The 18,112-nt window shown below is 40.0% G+C and overlaps 1 protein-coding gene across 1 annotated transcript in view; it reads left to right on the top strand.

The window, feature by feature from the left end:
* Positions 1–2,017: 2,017 nt before the first annotated feature.
* Positions 2,018–18,112, top strand: part of LOC100643461 (fez family zinc finger protein 2) — a 28,444-nt gene continuing 12,349 nt past the window's right edge. The window contains exons 1-4 of the mRNA XM_048411254.1: positions 2,018–4,433; positions 7,905–8,003; positions 13,625–14,277; positions 14,957–15,233. Coding sequence (XP_048267211.1) covers positions 4,229–4,433; positions 7,905–8,003; positions 13,625–14,277; positions 14,957–15,233 — 1,234 coding nt within the window. The 5' untranslated portion in view covers positions 2,018–4,228. The remainder of the gene's footprint in view (positions 4,434–7,904; positions 8,004–13,624; positions 14,278–14,956; positions 15,234–18,112) is intronic.

Below are 18,112 nucleotides of genomic sequence, written 5' to 3' on the forward strand. Positions count from 1 at the left end.
GTCAAGGTAGATACGCGATTTGCTCCCTTACAGTATTCCTAAAGTTTTAGGATTTTTTAAACAGATGATCAATTATTAAGTCGTCCGATAAACATGTAATCTGTAGATCTAAGATTATGTATTTCTAGGAAACTTAAATGTTAAAGATAACGTAAAATATCCAAAGTTAAGCTTAGAGGATGAAACAAACCTTCATGTTCTACAGAAATTCTGAGAGCTGAATTTAAAGCACTTCTAACTCTCTCAGTGAGAACGTAATGTATTTTTCCAAAAAATATTTCTTATGAATTTCTAAACCTTTATGAATACTTATACTAACATGTCTTAATATTTAAAAGTATCGCTTTTCCTCTGAATTTCTCATTCGTTTTCCCTTAAAATACATAACCAAGAAATCACATCACCTATGCTATGCTCTAATTACTCAATAAGAAATATTTCTACCATGTGAATATTTTAACAAGCGATTAATGATTAATTTGTAATTCTTATTGCACCAAAATTGTATCAGCGCAAGTCAGAAAATGCCTGGTTAATAAAAAATACCGCAAAGAACTGATAACGATATACGAGAAACTCGAGCGTAATTTGAACGTACTTTTGTTTTGTTTCAATTGATTTTGCATCCACGATATGCATCCACTTTACAAGTAATACTGCAAATCAGTTTGATGGATTCAAGGCTGCGCGTCTAGAGACAATACTTGACGCGATTCGACGAGGAGAAACGTGACAGTGTGAGGCATACTCGACGCCCGTCTCACCGCTCGTGGATGTCCATTTGTGTGCTGACGGATTAAGTTATCTTACAGCCTGTAAATCACGTCCGGTATATACTTGAACAAACAAACGTATAGGCAGGTTCGGATGAGAGCTGTGTGTGAAGCGTACCGATGAATAAGAAGACCGATAAAGTATCTTGAAAACCGATCGATGTTTAATATGCTCATGATATCCACACATTTTCGAGTAAAACAAATTCAATTTCTACAAATCATTTCTTCTCTCTCCATTCCTTCACTCGCAAACATAAAAAAGTTTGTCAGAATCTGTCGCAAAAATTACTCGAATACCTCTTTTCATTTTAGCTCGCGTAAATTTTTTAACACACCGTCTATGTGTTTTTAAGGAAACGATTCCTTTTTCAACCATCGCGACAACCAAGTCTCGTAATACTGTCTGAGACATTTTTACCCCATTTTCTACCCTATCCCATTCTGCCCGATTCCTCGAAGCGTGGCTCGAGAGGACACCGCTCGTTCGCACGGTCTCGCTTCCAGTCGAGAGTTTTCCTATTTTCGCGGTAAAAGAGTAAGCAATTTTCTCCGAGAAGATAGAACGAGTTTTGGACCACCCTCTGATACTTCGGGGAGAACACACCGCGACAAGATGCGAGTGAGTGAGTATGATTGATGCGATTTGTCGTTCTCTCCTTACGCTCAACATCTCGTCCCGGCTTCTAGTTACGCCCCTGACGATACTTCTTTCGTCTACGGGGCATATCTTGCTTGGGAACGAACGTTTTACCATAGTTCAATTCGTGAATAGTTGAAAGAATGTTATTACGTTCCGACAGTGTCGTGGTTATCTTCTTTGGTGGCACTGATATCGCATCGATGATTCACCGAATGCATATTAGTTAAACTTAAGACGTCTAAATATTTTTATAAAAGGTGCGGAATTTGTGTCTGAGCTGTATAGTAAGTTTGTTTGCACTTTCTTTATGCATAACTTCATTACATAAAATTTATTTCATCGATGATTTTGTTTGTATTCTGCTTAGCATGTGGATTAAGTAACTTCTCACTCCATCACTCCTTTTATTGCAACTTCCATTTACGTGTATTTTTACATTCCTTAAATTATTTATTGATTCCTATGATTAATATTTTTCAAACCCTTGAAAAAATAATATTGTATATTGGACAGATACAAAAGCTAAGGATTTTGTAGATATTACTATAAGTACGAAAAGTCTTGGTTTTTAAGTGTTATATTTTATGTTTTGACAACTAAAGAAAGACAGGTTTATAGCTTATATTTGTAGTATTTACACTGGCAACAGAGTTGTTCACCGTAGAACAATTGTGAAAGTAAAAGTGGTACAAAAATTGTGGATTACTTTAATTTTATTACCAAATTGACCTGTGTGCGAGAAATAGCGAGGAGCGAGAATGTCCCTCCGGGGACCTAGTATTGAAATCTATTTTAAGAAATTCACTTAGAACTAAATGATTTTTCGAAGTGTTTATGGAAGGAAAGAAATTGTGCGTGGAAAATTCTTCTGCAGATAATCTGTTCTGTGAATAGACCGCAATAAAAGATGAACGTCGTAATCACTTAAGCTATAATGGATCGTCTTGGACGGATGTGTGCTGTCGTTCGATGCGACTCGTCAGTTATAGATCCAGAACGAAATATACAGTGCGTAACTCGGCGAAATTTCGATAAAAAGTGTCGCAGAAAAATGGTTTTGCAACGTGTCTTAAAAGAAGAAGTATTAGTGAGACGAAAGTAAAACGACAGGTAAATGTTCAAATTCATTCCCAGAGAAAATCAAATCCTTTAAATCCTCGAATCATCGATAATCTGGTTCTTAGTCTGTTTTCATACGTTCTTATCGAGTCAACAAAAGGAATTAATGCGGTGTGATTGATGCAACGTAACGACGTAGTTTCGTACTTTTTGTTCTTGCTCATACCTTACATATAAGCGTTGATAATACACAACCGATTCAGAAACTCTAGGACAACTAGACAACTAGACAGTCAAAGCTTAAACACTAAATCTATCGCTTATCGATCACAAAATCCCGGAGAATCTCACGTCAGAAGTTTTATATCTTTATCTATCCAGATAACGAAACATTCTAAAAAAACACGGTCGACGAGTCAGAGTAATAAATCTGCTTCAAGCAACCCCCGGAGCGAGTTCTCCGCAACTATCTGTCGTCTTTAACGCATGTAGGTTTGCCCAGAATTCAGCAAATACGAATACCGCGGCATGCAGGAAACGTACAGAAAACGTCTACACGGCGCATTTACTTCCGGTTGTGTAGGAAGAGCGCGCACAAATATCAATCAGTGGAGTCAAGAGTAGAATCAGGGTGGCCGAGTGGTTCCACATAATGCTGCAACCGGAGGTGAGAGTTGCACACCTTGTCTCGTGTCCATTCGCCACTGGTTCTGTACACAAACACACGACACCGTACCGGTCCATATACGTATCTTGACGCAACACAGAATCACCCACACGATCACCTGGAAAACGAATAAACATATCCACCCGTAGTGCCTACGCACGCATACACACAGCAGAGAAAATAACGTGTGTTAGTGGTTGGTAGCGTGCGGTGGCATCAGCTCTGGGGAATCGTCGTTTCGCTTGTGTACGTCTCGTGATATCCAAAGCGTGCATCAGTGTGCGTGATCAGGGCCATGGTGAGTGGTTTCGTAGGGGTGGAGTAGGGAAGAAGAAGGCGTGCCTCGGAGGCGGAGTCTCCATCGAAAATCCCGGCATGCATCCAACATCTGTGTGGGTGTTCCTGCCTGTAGTGTCTCACTATCTTTCTCAGTCGTACTGCAGTGGATGATCAAGCTCGTGTGCGGTCTCTCCCCTCTCTTTCTCGCAGTCTAACTCGCGACTTTCGTCCGTCATCGCATGGGAGTTCCTCCACTATCAGACCCGTTAACAGCAGTCGGCGTCGAGGCACCCGCTATAACGTCTCTCACATCCCCGGGTGCTGGTGCTCGCCGTTCCTGACCTGTCCGGCCGATGGGCCGCACGGAAATCAGTGTCCTCGACAGCCGGAAGCTCGTTCCATTCGATACGTGTATCGTTATCCAACGAGCATCCCTTACAAGCGATCGGCATTGTCATCGACCGAACATCGTCAGTTTTAAGCATCTGACGTATTGCAAGAATCTACGTCGGAGTTACTGGAGCAAATTTCTTTCTGAAGGCTGTTGAGCGTTCATACTTCATGGAAAGGGATGGTTTTTGGAGATCGTTGAAGAGGAACAGTGTCCGTGAGAAGGTTTATTCGAGCAGTCTACGGGGCAGCGTGTATTATTGTTCGTTGCTGTAATAATAATAAAAGAAAAGATAAGGGTGCGTGGTTCGCTGACACCCCGTGGTGGTGCAACACGCTCCTTGAACGAGGGGCGGATGTCGTGTACAGTGAAGGGAGGATTGTTGTAAAGAATAGTGATCGAACTTTCCGAGCACGATGATGGAAGTGCAGCAGCAGCACTCGCCTGTAGGGGTGGGTCCTCTGGACTTTTCACGCAGGGGTGTCGCGGAGGCGTCCGCTTTTCGTGTTGTCAAGCCGAAACAGTCGGCATCCTCGCTGGTACATCAGCAAGTGCTGTCGCCGGAAACCAATAACAACGAAAATCTTCAGGAGAACCCGCAAATTCCTGTGGAAGCTGAAGGTAAGATCTTTCATCCATAATTGACGCTCCTATTTTCTTCATTCAGTGATTCAACCCTTAAATTAACGAGAGATCGGGATTTCTTAAATTGATAGAGGAAGAATTTTTTAAATTGATAATAGTATCGAGTAAAAAAATTATGAGACAATAGGTTAATGTGCAGATATAATATTTGTCGTTCCAATGACCACCAAACTGAATTAGAATTATCGTGCGGTTTCAAATCGCAGTTTCGTTAGCGTTCAAACTCATTAAATTAGAATTTCTGTTTCTGATCTAGTGACACAATATCTAACGCGACACGACTTTCGATATTCCCATTATCTGTCGCTCCCTATAAACGGGCACAAAGCGTGCAATTATCATCGATTCCAAACACGAGTTTAGGTTCAATCCGTCCGTCACAAACGATTGTTGAAATTCAGTAACTAAAATCTGCGTTAAAATACTCTGTATATTAAACAGCAAATGTTCAGGAACGAGAAAGAATGATTCTAAGCCGGTAAATTCTAGATTACACGCAAAACACAAAATTATATTTCTCTCAACCCCGTCAAACGAGTTTTCCATTTGGTCCATTCGTTCAAAAATACTAAAATCTACGTTGAAGAAGACCTTGTGCAGCAAAAGATACAACTTTAAAAAAAAAAAAAAAAGAGAAAGAAGGTCCTAGCTCAGTAAATAGAGCCTAAAATTAAAACTAAACACAGGCCGTGGAATTACGTTTCCTTCAATCACATCAAATCTGCTCTCCATTCGCTAGAATCTATCAAATGCATTCAAAGGTAGCTGGAATTTGCATTTAAACACCTGTACGCTATAAAACAAACTTTCCAAAAGCAATGAATAATCGATGGTAGATTCTGAAATGAAACGCAGATTGCAAAATTATAATTTCCCTTAACCGCATCAAGCGCACCCCGATCGTTTCTGCATTCCTCTCGCGAGTTCGCGTCTCACCCCTGACATTCATCCCGTTGTCGCCTGTCATCATGCTATCTATTACCTGCCTATTATCTCTGCACCATGCCGTTTACGCCCTTGAATTCGCGCCGACACCTGAGCTGGCTCTCCGCGCGTGTGCACGCGTGTACGTGTACGCACGTTTGCCCGGTGCGTACACGGATCGGGACTCGACTCTCCACCACTGGTTTTCCGTGGCGAAATGCATGTACACGCGCACGCTCCAATGTCTATCTCTCTACTATCATGTACGAATAGTTGTTTCTATGTGTAGGTGCGTGCGTGGGCGCGTACAGGTGCGTAAAGGGCACGCAAGAACGGTCGTTCAACAGGTGAGAGGGGATGAACAGGCATTAGACGACTACCTTTACTAATACTGCTAATCAGGCTAACAGCTAACGCAATAATATCAAGCTGGTAGCGTGTAGGAATTGGCTTAAACGGTTTATGCGATAATTGCCAGGTGATGGGCAGGAGAGGGCTTCCTCTTCTTAAGGGTAGCATGCTTGGTGTCTCATTTACAGGATAAGCCTTAAGGAGGTGGTAACGAAGATTGAGACACTTCGATTCATTCGGTTATCGTTCTTGTTTATTAAATCGGCTTTATTCCAATGTAATCATTGTCTGATTAAATAAACTCTTGCGGATCGAATCTATTTGCATATATCTGAACGTAACTTCCTACTACATGAACGACGAATTTTCGGTAGCTATATATAGGTAATTATCGGCAGAGGATCAGTTTAACTTTAATAATAAATAAGCGAACAATACACCGAATGATCTGTTTTTGGCTTCGGATGAATGTAGGTAGCTTTTTTGTTGTTGGGCTATAACTATCTTATTCAAGAGAAATTTGTTTTGAGAAACAGATCGAATAATTCCTAGATCAACAAGTAAATTGTTTCCTCAAGAATGGGATATTTAAAAGCTATTATCCTTTTGAACAAATAAAGGCAGACGTAATCCTACTATATTCACATGCTTCTCATAATTGAAAAACAGGTAGATAAATTAAGGCTGGATTAGCTCTAAAATTTACCAAGTCGATCAGAAAGTAAATTGTTATTTCAGAAACATTATAACTAAATATTATTAAACCAAAATCGATATTAAAGTGATCTTAGTATACATAAATGTTGCTGATAATAGAAAAACAGTTAGACAACCCAAAGACAGGGCTGTTCTGTAAGATTTACCAAGTGAATCGTCGAGCAGCTTGTTTTTTTAGAAACAGGAGATCTAAGAGTCTAGAAGGTATCGATTGCAGCTTGTTCAAACAAAAATCCATCCCGCGGCCCCTAAGCTGGTTCAGCGCGAGTACCGTACGCAGGTGGGTCCCCGCAAACCGTCCCTAAGATTTTCCTTCGGAAATCACGCTATAGGATTTACCGTTTGTAGATTTACGAGCGAACGATAGCTCGAAAGAGGCAACATGCAGGATAAGCGTCGTACGAACAAACGCAAACGATATCGCCAATGCTCACGGGTAACAAACACGCATTACCTGCGCAGTGTGTACACACACAGTATCGATGTTGGTTTATACACTTCTAACCGCCTGGTCATCTTATCTCGACCGCGTGGTGTGCCCGCTTTATAGGAAAATATGATTTATTTCTGATAATCCTGCGAGAATGAGATAGCCTTTGCGGCGTGGCGTGCTAATCTTTCACCGCTATCTGAGATTATCCCGACCTGTACTATATTGCCCGGATTACGGATTTCATTCCTTCTTTCTTGCTGCTTTTCCTTCTCTTTCATTTTTTTTTCTTTTCTCTTGATACGTGCATACCGTGTATCGACGGTCGATTTCAGACCGTTAGCCGGCCAAGAAAGCGCAGTTTTCCAAGAAGCACGCAATAGCAAAATCCAATTTTGATAAGTTGGCTGATTACTGGCATTAAATCTAACATCTCGGCTGAGTTTCCAGGATTACCTCGAAGCTAATTGTAGAATTTCTTTCTTTCTGATGGATGATTGAGGAGATCTACTTATAATTTGCTACGTGAAAGAAAATTTTAGATCGTCGCGTACTTTGATTCGATCTAGTGTATAGTCGATAACGTGAGATTGCAGTCGGCGGTGCAAAGTTCGAATTCCAGTACGCTACCGGTTTGTCGATCAAGAAGACCGGGGGAAATGAATGGCGGACGTTCGTGGATAGGAATGCAGCCACGGAGAAAAGAGAGCGAATAATGGCCAGGGCAAGGTTGATAAATAGAGAAGGGTCTCCCTCCTTTCTAATAAAGACGCTCTTGTCGAGGGGTTGATCTTTCGTACGGCCAGGGAATACCAAATTTGTCAGAGCTGAAGACGTCGGTTCACCGTTAGCGGCTGCTCCGGCGACGCGAATAATGATGCATGAACGATTCAGAAATATGCTCCATCCTTTCTTTTCCTCTTCTGGTTCTCCTACGTATTCTCACCAGGATTTCACGTAACATTGAGTCGAACTCCATATCTCTAGTGGCAGCATATTTCACGGCGGTCTTTTTCTGCTTTCAGGAGGATGCAACGTTCGTTTAATGTTCCCCAGACTGTGGGCTCCTTTCGGAAATGCTACCGAGGTCACGAACCTACCCCCTTTGCCCAAAAGTCATTCAGGTACGTGTAATCTCATTGATAGTTTCGAGGGTAATTGGAACAATTACGTTAATTTACTTTACGTAGGATTAAAAGATATGAATGTTGCCTAACCAATTTTCGGATAATTAGCACATATCGCTACAATATCAGATAAGAGATAAGTTTAAAGCTTCCTGATTTCGCAAATCGCAATATAGGCGACTCGTGTCACAATATAGAAATTAATTTAGTGATTAATTTTAGAATTAATAGAATTAGCCAGCGATACATTTTAATTATCTCAAACGTTAAATTTAAAAATTTATTTATTTATTACATTTATAATTTAACTGTAAATGTGCAAATATTTCCTATGCTTACATAAACAATAGATTGCTTTTCGAAAAGAAGCAAAAATGTCAAATTTAACATTCCGTGGTGTTTAATCATACTTTGTGAGTACTGTAAAAATTTTCATTGCTATGTGTGAGTTGATATTATGAAGAAAACACTTAATGGAGGGTTTTACTGTGTTATTCATATAAAAAAACAGTGGGCGTCCATTTTGATCAGGAAATTACAAATTCGTTCGGTTTAATGGTGTTTTAATACGTCAAAGAGCCAGCTCCGAAGAAGGTGTGGATGGGCGGCCTGTTGCCCCGTTCAGCTTCCTCCTCAGCCCGGATGACGAGTAGTAGTTTTTATTTGTCGATCGTTAAGAACGACCGGTCGTCCGATGATTGGGATAAATGGTAGCACGCGTCATACCGTGGAGGGACATCGGCCCTTCTAACTCCTGCCGTCCCAATTGGAGCAGATTAGAGGCGCAGTACAGGGATTCGGGCCGTCGGCCCCTTTGTACTCGTACATCGGTCGGCATCTCAGTTCTACCTACCCTGAATTAGTAACATCTTGTCATGTTAAACGCTCGTGCATATAGCTCATCCTCTCTTCCGACTCCTTGGTGCACGTGGTCATTCATTACGTTGCGTCCACCTAGATAATCTTCAGAATGATCGACTAAGTCATTCAGCTGCGAGACTTCCTTGCTTCTTTAAAACGAAGACGTCTGTTCAGTAATTTATAAGAAACTCGTAAAAGAAGATTCATAGGATGAGAATTAAGCAATTCGTTGAAGTATTATTTTATAATATTTTAAACATTTACGGTCGTAATATTCGAATTGTTTGTTCACCTGGGCACGTTCGAAGTAGATAAGACAGTCAGAATCAAGCTTTTACGGATAAACGTGTCTTTAATCACAAATTCATACTAATCAAACAGGAGACAGGTTTGATTAATCGTTGAGATCAGTACTCCGTATTAAAAATCGTATCGTAGACGAGTATAATGCATTGTTAACATGATGATCGAACAGCTTTGATGATTTATTTCTTACAATCTGAACCATTCTTTATTGCGTCTTTCATCTCGTAGTCAGAGATTTTAATCGATGTCCAGATACCCTCACGATATTCTTTCTTTTCTCCCTCGTGTTTCGTATGATATTTCAGATCTTGCTACTGAAAGGCAACCAAGGATTAGATTTAAATAGGTAGTGACACGAGGATGAAAGAATCATTTTTGAAAACCCACATCTTCCTGTCACTTGGGTTCATTGATGGCGGTCTTTGCCATACAAAAGTCGTAGTTTCTTTCGATACGTTGGTAGGCAGGACGGAAGGGGTTTGAAAACGGTGAAGTGTGTAACGGCTTTAATAGCGGCAGATCGCTACGCAGTAAACGACTGACGGACGACAGAAGATTAAAGTTGGCCGTTAACTCGATCTAATTGTTCCCCCGGCTTGGCCTTCCTTTATTAATCCACGTCCACAAGCATCTTTGGCATCGCCATCATTGTCATCCCTTGTCACGAGCCTCCTTCTTGATGCTACTTGCGGATCCATTGTTGCGTCTCTGTAAATTATCTTGCAACTTCCAGACAAATCGTGACCACGGCTAGTGCGACCAAACGATTGAATTCCTTGGAGTAATATTCATAAAATTATGACAATCATGATATCCCTGTCAATCACTTCAAAATAATTTATATTTAAACATAACAATTTATAATTTAACGAAATACAGTTGTTCTGCGATATAAATGCAGACACACTTGTGACAATAGTATTTTGTTCATAAAAAATTAGTTACAATTTCGTTTCGTTAAAAAACGTTCAGATGTATTGAAGAAAATCTGAGGATGCTATAGTATCCTTCTGCTTGCTTTGAAAGAGGCAAACAACGACAAGGATCATTTTTGTTAGGAATCTTTCAATTTATATTAAAAGACGCGAAGATGATTTCGTAGAAATATTAAGAATTATTTAGAGAAAATTACATATCACAAAACTATCTATCGATTTCATGTCTTATCTCCTTTGAATCAAGAAACGAGAATCAAAATTTCAACAGTTACTTCTTCCAGTTTCCCCATTTCTCTATTCCAGTGCGTTATAAAATTTCGATCGGAGTTCTCGTAAAAGAATAATTTCGTTGGACGCGTTTCTAGAATTTTTTGCTTCGGCTCGCGCGCGCGTCGCGCTCTCGAATAGAAACGTAGCTGGCGGAAACGTGAAGCGAATCCTCCATGAGCTACCAGATGTATATGTACGTTCACGTAAATACGCGTGTTGAGGCGTGCAAGCGTATGCAAGCACTGCCGAACCCGGACCAAAGTAACCCATCTGCCGGACGGTTGCCACGATGGTGACGGTTTTTCTCGCCGGCTTGCACCGTCGGTTTTTACCGCATTCCAGCAGGGCCAGACGTGGCATTTGCGTAAGCAGTTCTTCCTATCTTGCCCCGAGTCACCATCTGTCCGGACTTCCTCTACCTTTTTCTTTTCGCTTTTGCCCCAGACTCGTCTTCTACCCTTTGCTTCGCGTCGATTATTGCCACTCTCGCCTTCTTCGGCTGCTCTCAGTTTCATTCGACTTTTTTCGACCATATCCCGTTCAGATACTTAGGGTTTTATGAGAGATTTTATAGACTGTGTTCTGAGGTCATAAAGGTTCCGTTTATTTAGTTTGTCCTCGTGTTAATTCCGTATTCGATTAAATCAGAATTATCGATAGAATCTATAGTTGAAAAAAAAGTATATATAATTGAAAATTAGCTATTTATAACCATAATCGGGCATACATACATATATGTATGTTCACCTGGATTAACGTAATCAGATGCAAATTAAAAATGAATTATAACGTCAATAATGCTGTTGGCATACGAAAATTGAAGCTATTTCTTTAAATTTCTCAAAACGGGTTTGTTAGATTTGTATTTGTTCTGGAATGTTCCTCTACTCATCGATTCAATTACACTCGACTATCATTTCAAGCATTTAATAACAGCTTAATCCGATATTTGCGACAATTGCAACTTCTGTTATTGATAAAACAGTATTAAGTAATCTAAATTGATTTATTTATCTGTCTCTTATCAAATACGATGAATAAGCGAAATATAATCGACCAGATTTTCATCTTTCCATATGAGCAATTCAGGAGAAGAACATGACCAAGTATATTTTTTTATCTTTTACGGAGGATTAATCATAAATTTAATTCGTTGCTATACATTATACTAAATTTGTCTTTTTAATTGGTTTTGGAGCTGATCATCTATTGTTCCGACCTCTTTATAATCTTCAAAATATTTATTGTTATAATATTAAAGCATTAAAGGTATTAAATAGTTGCTTCTCACCTTGATAGTTGTATGTTTGGATTTTAGAAAATTTATCATAGTTTGTATTCATTTTCAGCTTCCATATTAAAATGTTCTTCTTTAGTCATAAAACAACATTAAAATCAGAAAATTAACAAAGCTGTACTTGTCATATTTTTCTCCTGTTGTCTTCATATCTTAGATTCATCCCAAAGGTTTGTTCACGTGTACTCATCCCTAATCGAATCATCCCCTATTTTAACTTCTCCCGCAGGATCGTGCGATTTTTTCTTTTTTTCCACGAAGTCCTCGGCAGACTCGCAGGCGTTTCTCATTACATTAGGCTACTCTACCGAGACTCCTGACGTATTTTGATTCGATTGCAACGCCACCCGGAGACACGATAATAATCGGCCCTTGCAGAACGGGAATAGTGGAGAGCTTTAAATGCGATTAACCGAGACCGGTGCATTATATACCCAGGCACGTGACCGCGTGTCACGCGCGCGGATTATAAATATAATATACTGGGTGTACACCGTGCATCCTAGAAGAGCTAGATTGATATTGTTCCCCATTGGAAGGGTGGAAACGCAGAACGCCCTCATTCTTCGTGATAGAGAAACGGCAATGGATCTTCTGACCGATGAAGGTCGTAAATCACTGCCTGAAGAGTCCGTTTTCGATTATTAGAAATACCAGACACGTATTCGACGTTAAACCTATCAATATATTTCGCTGATTATCGCCTTGATGATCGGTCGTACCGTTGTTACTATTGTTCTGATTTAAATACTCACGTATGCGGCAATAATCTATCTGAAGTGTGATTATGAATGTCAACGTATTTGCCGGATTTTGGTTCACTTCTGATTAATTTTCAGAATTTTGTAATCTAGTATCGAGGTTCGATTAGATAAGATTCGATGTTAGCTAACGAATTGAAGCTTCGATTTTCCTTCGTGATGCCTCGTTAACCGTCCACTCCTTGTAGCGTAGGGTTAGTAAGGGAAAAAGGACCTGGAACGTGACTCAAATCTTATTCGGTTTTACTCCTACGCCCGGAGCAACCGAATTTTTCCGTTCTCTGATTCTTCTGTATTATCTAACTACTGTGTAGTGTTGGAAACATGTCACTTCATTTTTTATGGTCATAAAGACCTTATTGTTACACTTTTAGTACAGATTTGCACGTTCTACATTCAGATTTATATAAATACATTCATACTGTATTCTAGTCGTAAAATAAATTATGTCGCACGGTTTTTATCCTGTATTAATTGTTATGTTAACATTCTGCGTTCATTACGCCCACATTTAGAACTTCATGTATCATTTGGATTCGACGTAGTCAAATGGATTTTCTCTTTTCATTGCATAATATGAAATGATTTGACTTGTAACATGAAAGTTTCATCCAGTAATAAAAATCCTTGTGCTTTATTTTCAGAATTATATGAGAAAAATCTATTGCACTACGACCAATTAGTTTACAGTACACAGTTTATAATCTACCGACTTTCTCATCGATATTTTATTCTTCAGACTACAAATAAATATTTTACCTAAAACGGGAGGCAATGTTTTTGTAGAGATTTATGTGTAAAGGATGGTTGGTCGATGAGGTTTAATGGATGAGATTGCTCGTTGTTGAAACCGCCAAATATATTTAAAAGAATTAAATAAATTAATAAATATAAATACTGTCGAGACGCTCGTACAAACATATTCGCTAAGACAGTGTACAAGTCGTAAAATAAGATCGCTAATGACTCGTTAATTAGATCGCTGATAATTCGTTGATAACTGGTTGATAACTGATCGACAACTGACTGTAATCATTTCCTTGCGATCGCGTCCGCTTATTTATACTGATCGAGTTTATTTATTCTTATATTATGTGTATCCTAACGATGTTGATACTCCGAGGCAAAACAGCAACATGATTTGAATTGTTTTCTATCTCATGTGTTGCTACATTTTCATTTCAGAACGATTGTCTTTCGGAGTGGGCCGTCTGGTGGGTTCCCCAGCAACAAGAAGTCCGTCTCCATCTCACTCTCCTTGTCCAGACTCTCCTCCGTCGGATCGTCGAGATGCCGAGGTGGATGTGGACGTCGAAGAGGAGGAAGTCGACGTAGACGTTGAAGAAGTCGGCGACGAAGACGATCGCGATGCCATGTCGAGTCCTCCACGCTCATCCACGACACCTTCTCCAACCAGCGTCGCGATATCGCCCACCTCGAATCCACCAAAGAAATCCGGTGACACTTTCAGCGTTTCCGCTCTTCTCAGGCCGGATCCACCCTCTGCCCATCTTCAGAACGCATCGCCGCACAGAGACACAACGTCGATCGGTGCACATCCTCCTCCACCAGGATCCTCCATTCTCTATCCACCTCTTCATCTTCAAGGTGGACTGTTACCACCCCATCCTCATCATCCCCTTTCGTACCTGCATCCTCAACTGCTGCCTCATCATTTGTTACCTCCGCACTTGCATCCATTGCTACGTGGCGTTCATCCAGGTCACCCTGGCCTGCACTCTACCCACACCGCGCATGGGCTCCATCATCATCCGCTCGGAGATGTCTACAGCTGTGTCAAGTGCGACAAGATGTTCAGCACGCCTCACGGACTCGAGGTTGGTTTAATCGGATGAGAAGAGCTTCCGGGTGGTAGCAATTTCTTGATGTATCGAATAAAGTCGCGGAAGGACGAATTACTGGTTTCGAGAATTGAATTTGCATGATTGTTTTAGAAGAGACTACTATTGTAAATACGATATTTGAATCTGTTGGGAAAGAAATTGATTAATTCCGTGGAAATTTATTTTGTGCATATTTTTCCATTTCATTAGTTTGGTATACAATTAATTTTTAGTTCTATAAGTTCATTTACAATAAATTGGTATAAATAATATTAAATTCTAAAGTAAACAAAAATACTATCTAAATATTATTGAATATGGATATAAAAATACATTTTTGAGAAATTTCTTTGTTTCATTAGCCAGATTTCATAATTAATTTTCACTTCTGTAAATTTATTTGTCATATAGAAATAATGCTTATAACATTAACGATTTTCTCTATTCCTCAATTCTTGGAATTAATCAATATGGGTTCCAAATAGCTTATTTCTTAGCAATGGTTATTTCATTATACAACTTAGCATTTTGTTTGATTAATATTTTGTAAAAATATATTTCATTAATGTCTTGTACACAAATATGCTTTGTATGAGATATATGTATCCAGCGAAGATATAACAACTTAAAATGTCTTTTTAAAAAATTCTTACGAAGAACGCATCTTTTATAGGTGCATGCAAGGAGGTCGCACAATGGGAAGAGACCCTTTGCCTGCGAGCTGTGCAATAAAACGTTCGGCCATGAAATCAGCCTTACCCAACACAGAGCCGTGCATTCCGCGGAGAAGGTGTTCGAGTGTAAGCAGTGCGGCAAAGCATTTAAGCGTTCCAGTACTTTAAGTACTCATCTTTTAATCCACTCGGACACGAGACCGTACCCCTGTCAGTTCTGTGGGAAGAGATTCCATCAGAAGAGCGACATGAAGAAGCACACCTACATTCATACCGGTGAGTGATTCCTTAAAATAAGTGCTTTTAATTAAAATTAGAAATTCAGCAAATTCTTAAATATAATATAAAGTTTTACCTATTCGACGCTAGTTAAAAAACCAGAAGCTTTATACTATTACAACAAATGTTATAAAATATTCGAATTGAAATTAGGAACTAAATAAGATCCAAAACAAAGACATCAAAATTTTACTTATTTAATCTATATAGTAAAAAATATGGAAGATTTACATTTTTTAAGACAAATTTTACAAACTATACACTAATGCGATTAATTTATGAATCTTCGATATAAAGATCTCTGTAGAATTCTGAAAATATTTATATTATTTTATTGGTGCCATGCGAAATCGTGTGCGTTCACTTTTAATATCTACAATCGTACACATGGAATTCTTTGTTTCGGTTGATCGCAAATGGGATGCCGGGGATCAATTAGCAGAGCAAGTTGGTACGATAAATAATGTAGTTAACCGTCTGGACAGAGTCTTGTCGTAAGCAAGAGGATCCAGTCGGATCGTGGCACATGTGGCCAGTGCAGTTTTAGGGGTGGCAAGCCCCTCATTGCGAGCTTCACTCAGTAATAATCGTAATGTCTTTCGGGGTGCCCATCATTCTGTCTTTCTCGTTGCTCTCATAATCTGGCCAGACACACTAGACCCCCAATCTTTGGATGGAATTTTTCTATGACGAAAATTTTTCGTGGGAAACACGAACAAGATCCACTCTATTCTCCAGAAACAACCATCCTGGATGTAAACTTTTATTTTGTTCTCTTAAAGAATTTTTAGTTTAAGCAAAATTTTTAATTAACCAAAAATTTTGCTTTGCGAGAAACCTGCTTAAGTTCTTCGATTCATTAAAATTTCTAAATCCTGATTCTTAAAACATAAAGAGCTTTGGAAACCTCGTCGAACGTAGTTATTCAAAACCAAAAGAGAAATATTTTACATGCAGAAACTTCTTATCATTCTTCGTTTAGTCTAGATTTCTATCACGTAAAATATATAATAAAACGTTTCGACAACATTGTTGCTCAAACATAGTCTTTTGATAGCAATTGGACATTTTATATACAGAACCCTCTTCGTGTAATCTTTATCTCTTGGTTCTTAAAGCATATAAATTTTCAAAGACTTCGTCAAACACAGTCATCCAAGATCAATTGAAAAGTTTTACATATCGAGGTCTCTTAACGGCGTGTCAGAGAAAACGTTTACCCTCTTCCCTTTCCGTATTTGCCATCGACAGTTCGCATCCCTGTCGAAAGTTGAAGACCAGCCCATGCAAGGGAGCATCCCTTAGGTGGTCGTAGGTGAGTGGGCGATGGTGTTGGGACACTTGGCACTTAGGTGTCTCACGGCTGATGGAGCGATGCTCCTTCAGGAGCAGTAGGTTCTTCCAAGGGTGGAAGAAAGCTAGAGGAACAGGCGAAGGAGTGTTCCAGTCGGGAGCCTGGGTTTTGTATCGTCTCCATGGCAACTCTCCCAATGTCTTATCAAATTATCACCTTGTCCTCCCCCACGCTCCTCCTTCTCCGCCACCTTGTCGCTCTAACTGTCGTTCGCCTCCCTCTCATTCACCCTCGTTTCGGTGAAACAACCGAAGAAGGACTCGTCGAAAGAGGATACAAAGCGATGGTCACTTCCTGTTGGTTTCTAACAACCTATGGGACCGTTGTCTACGCGCTGGTCACCTTCACGCACTACATCCTCGAGGGTCGCCACGGAACATTTAATTCATTATTCAAAGGGATGAAAAATTCAAGGGAGGTCGAAAGAGCTGCTCGAGCTGAAAGAGGAGGTCGACGCAATTTTCTTTGCCGTCTACGTTTCCCTCTTTTCCCTACATTTGTTTCATCATCGTATCTTTCTCGAGAGATTTACCAATATAAGATTATTCTAAAATTATTCCAAAATTATAAAATATCTCCTTTTGCTTCCAACATAAAATTATTCTACAGTCGTCAATTAATTTTTAGCCTTTAAGAGTCGTATATCTACTTTCAGCCACTGCAACAGAAAACAATTCTCATTGTTTATCATACTAACAATGTGAATATTAATAAAACTTTACAAGTTGATCAATTAGATCCCATCTTAAAATATTCTATAGAAAATATTCCAAAATAAAAGGAGGAAAAAATAACGAAAGACGTGTACTACGAAGTTAAGTGATAATAAATTTCATTGTAACTTTTTGAACATTCCCCTCCTCCCATTGAGTTATCAATGTTCGTCGAATGAAAATTAATTCTGACATGTATCCATAGCTGTGCCAAGTACGATCACCAAGGGTTAAATTCCCTTCTTACACTTTACAAAACCAACAATTCCACTATTAACTAGTTCAATTAAAATCTTAGTGTGTCGTCCATATCCTACTCCCATATTCAATCCGTAAAACGAAATCCCTCACTGGCATGACCTCGAGGTGGCGTGCGTACGTGCGTCAAGCAGTAAACCGAGGGTGTTCTGGGACTCCGCTGCTAATGATAATCAGTCCTCTCTTTCCAGTAGCCCCTTGTCCCCCTCCGTATTCTGTTCGTCGTGAGCACGGGCCATGTGCAATAAGGGTGCGGCACCGTCGGATTCCCAGGGGACCGGCATGGCGTAACGTAAAATCATTATTAGGTAGGTAGGTAGGTAGGTGGTTGCTGGTGCACACGAGGGGCGGCGAGAGAAACGCGGAGGCTTGGTGGAGCGCGTACAGCGAGGCGAGGGGGCTGAAACGGCGCTTACAGGGCTGGGAAGTGCGGGAATAAGAGCTCTGCAAATATTGTTCGTGCGCGAGCCAGCAGCCGGAATAGCTAGCGAGGGGTCGAGCGCGCGTTACTCCGCGTTACCTTCGCTGTTAGCTGCGCCTTTTCGGCTGCG

This window comes from Bombus terrestris, chromosome 13 (assembly GCF_910591885.1).
Source record: "Bombus terrestris chromosome 13, iyBomTerr1.2, whole genome shotgun sequence".
Lineage (NCBI taxonomy): Eukaryota > Metazoa > Arthropoda > Insecta > Hymenoptera > Apidae > Bombus > Bombus terrestris.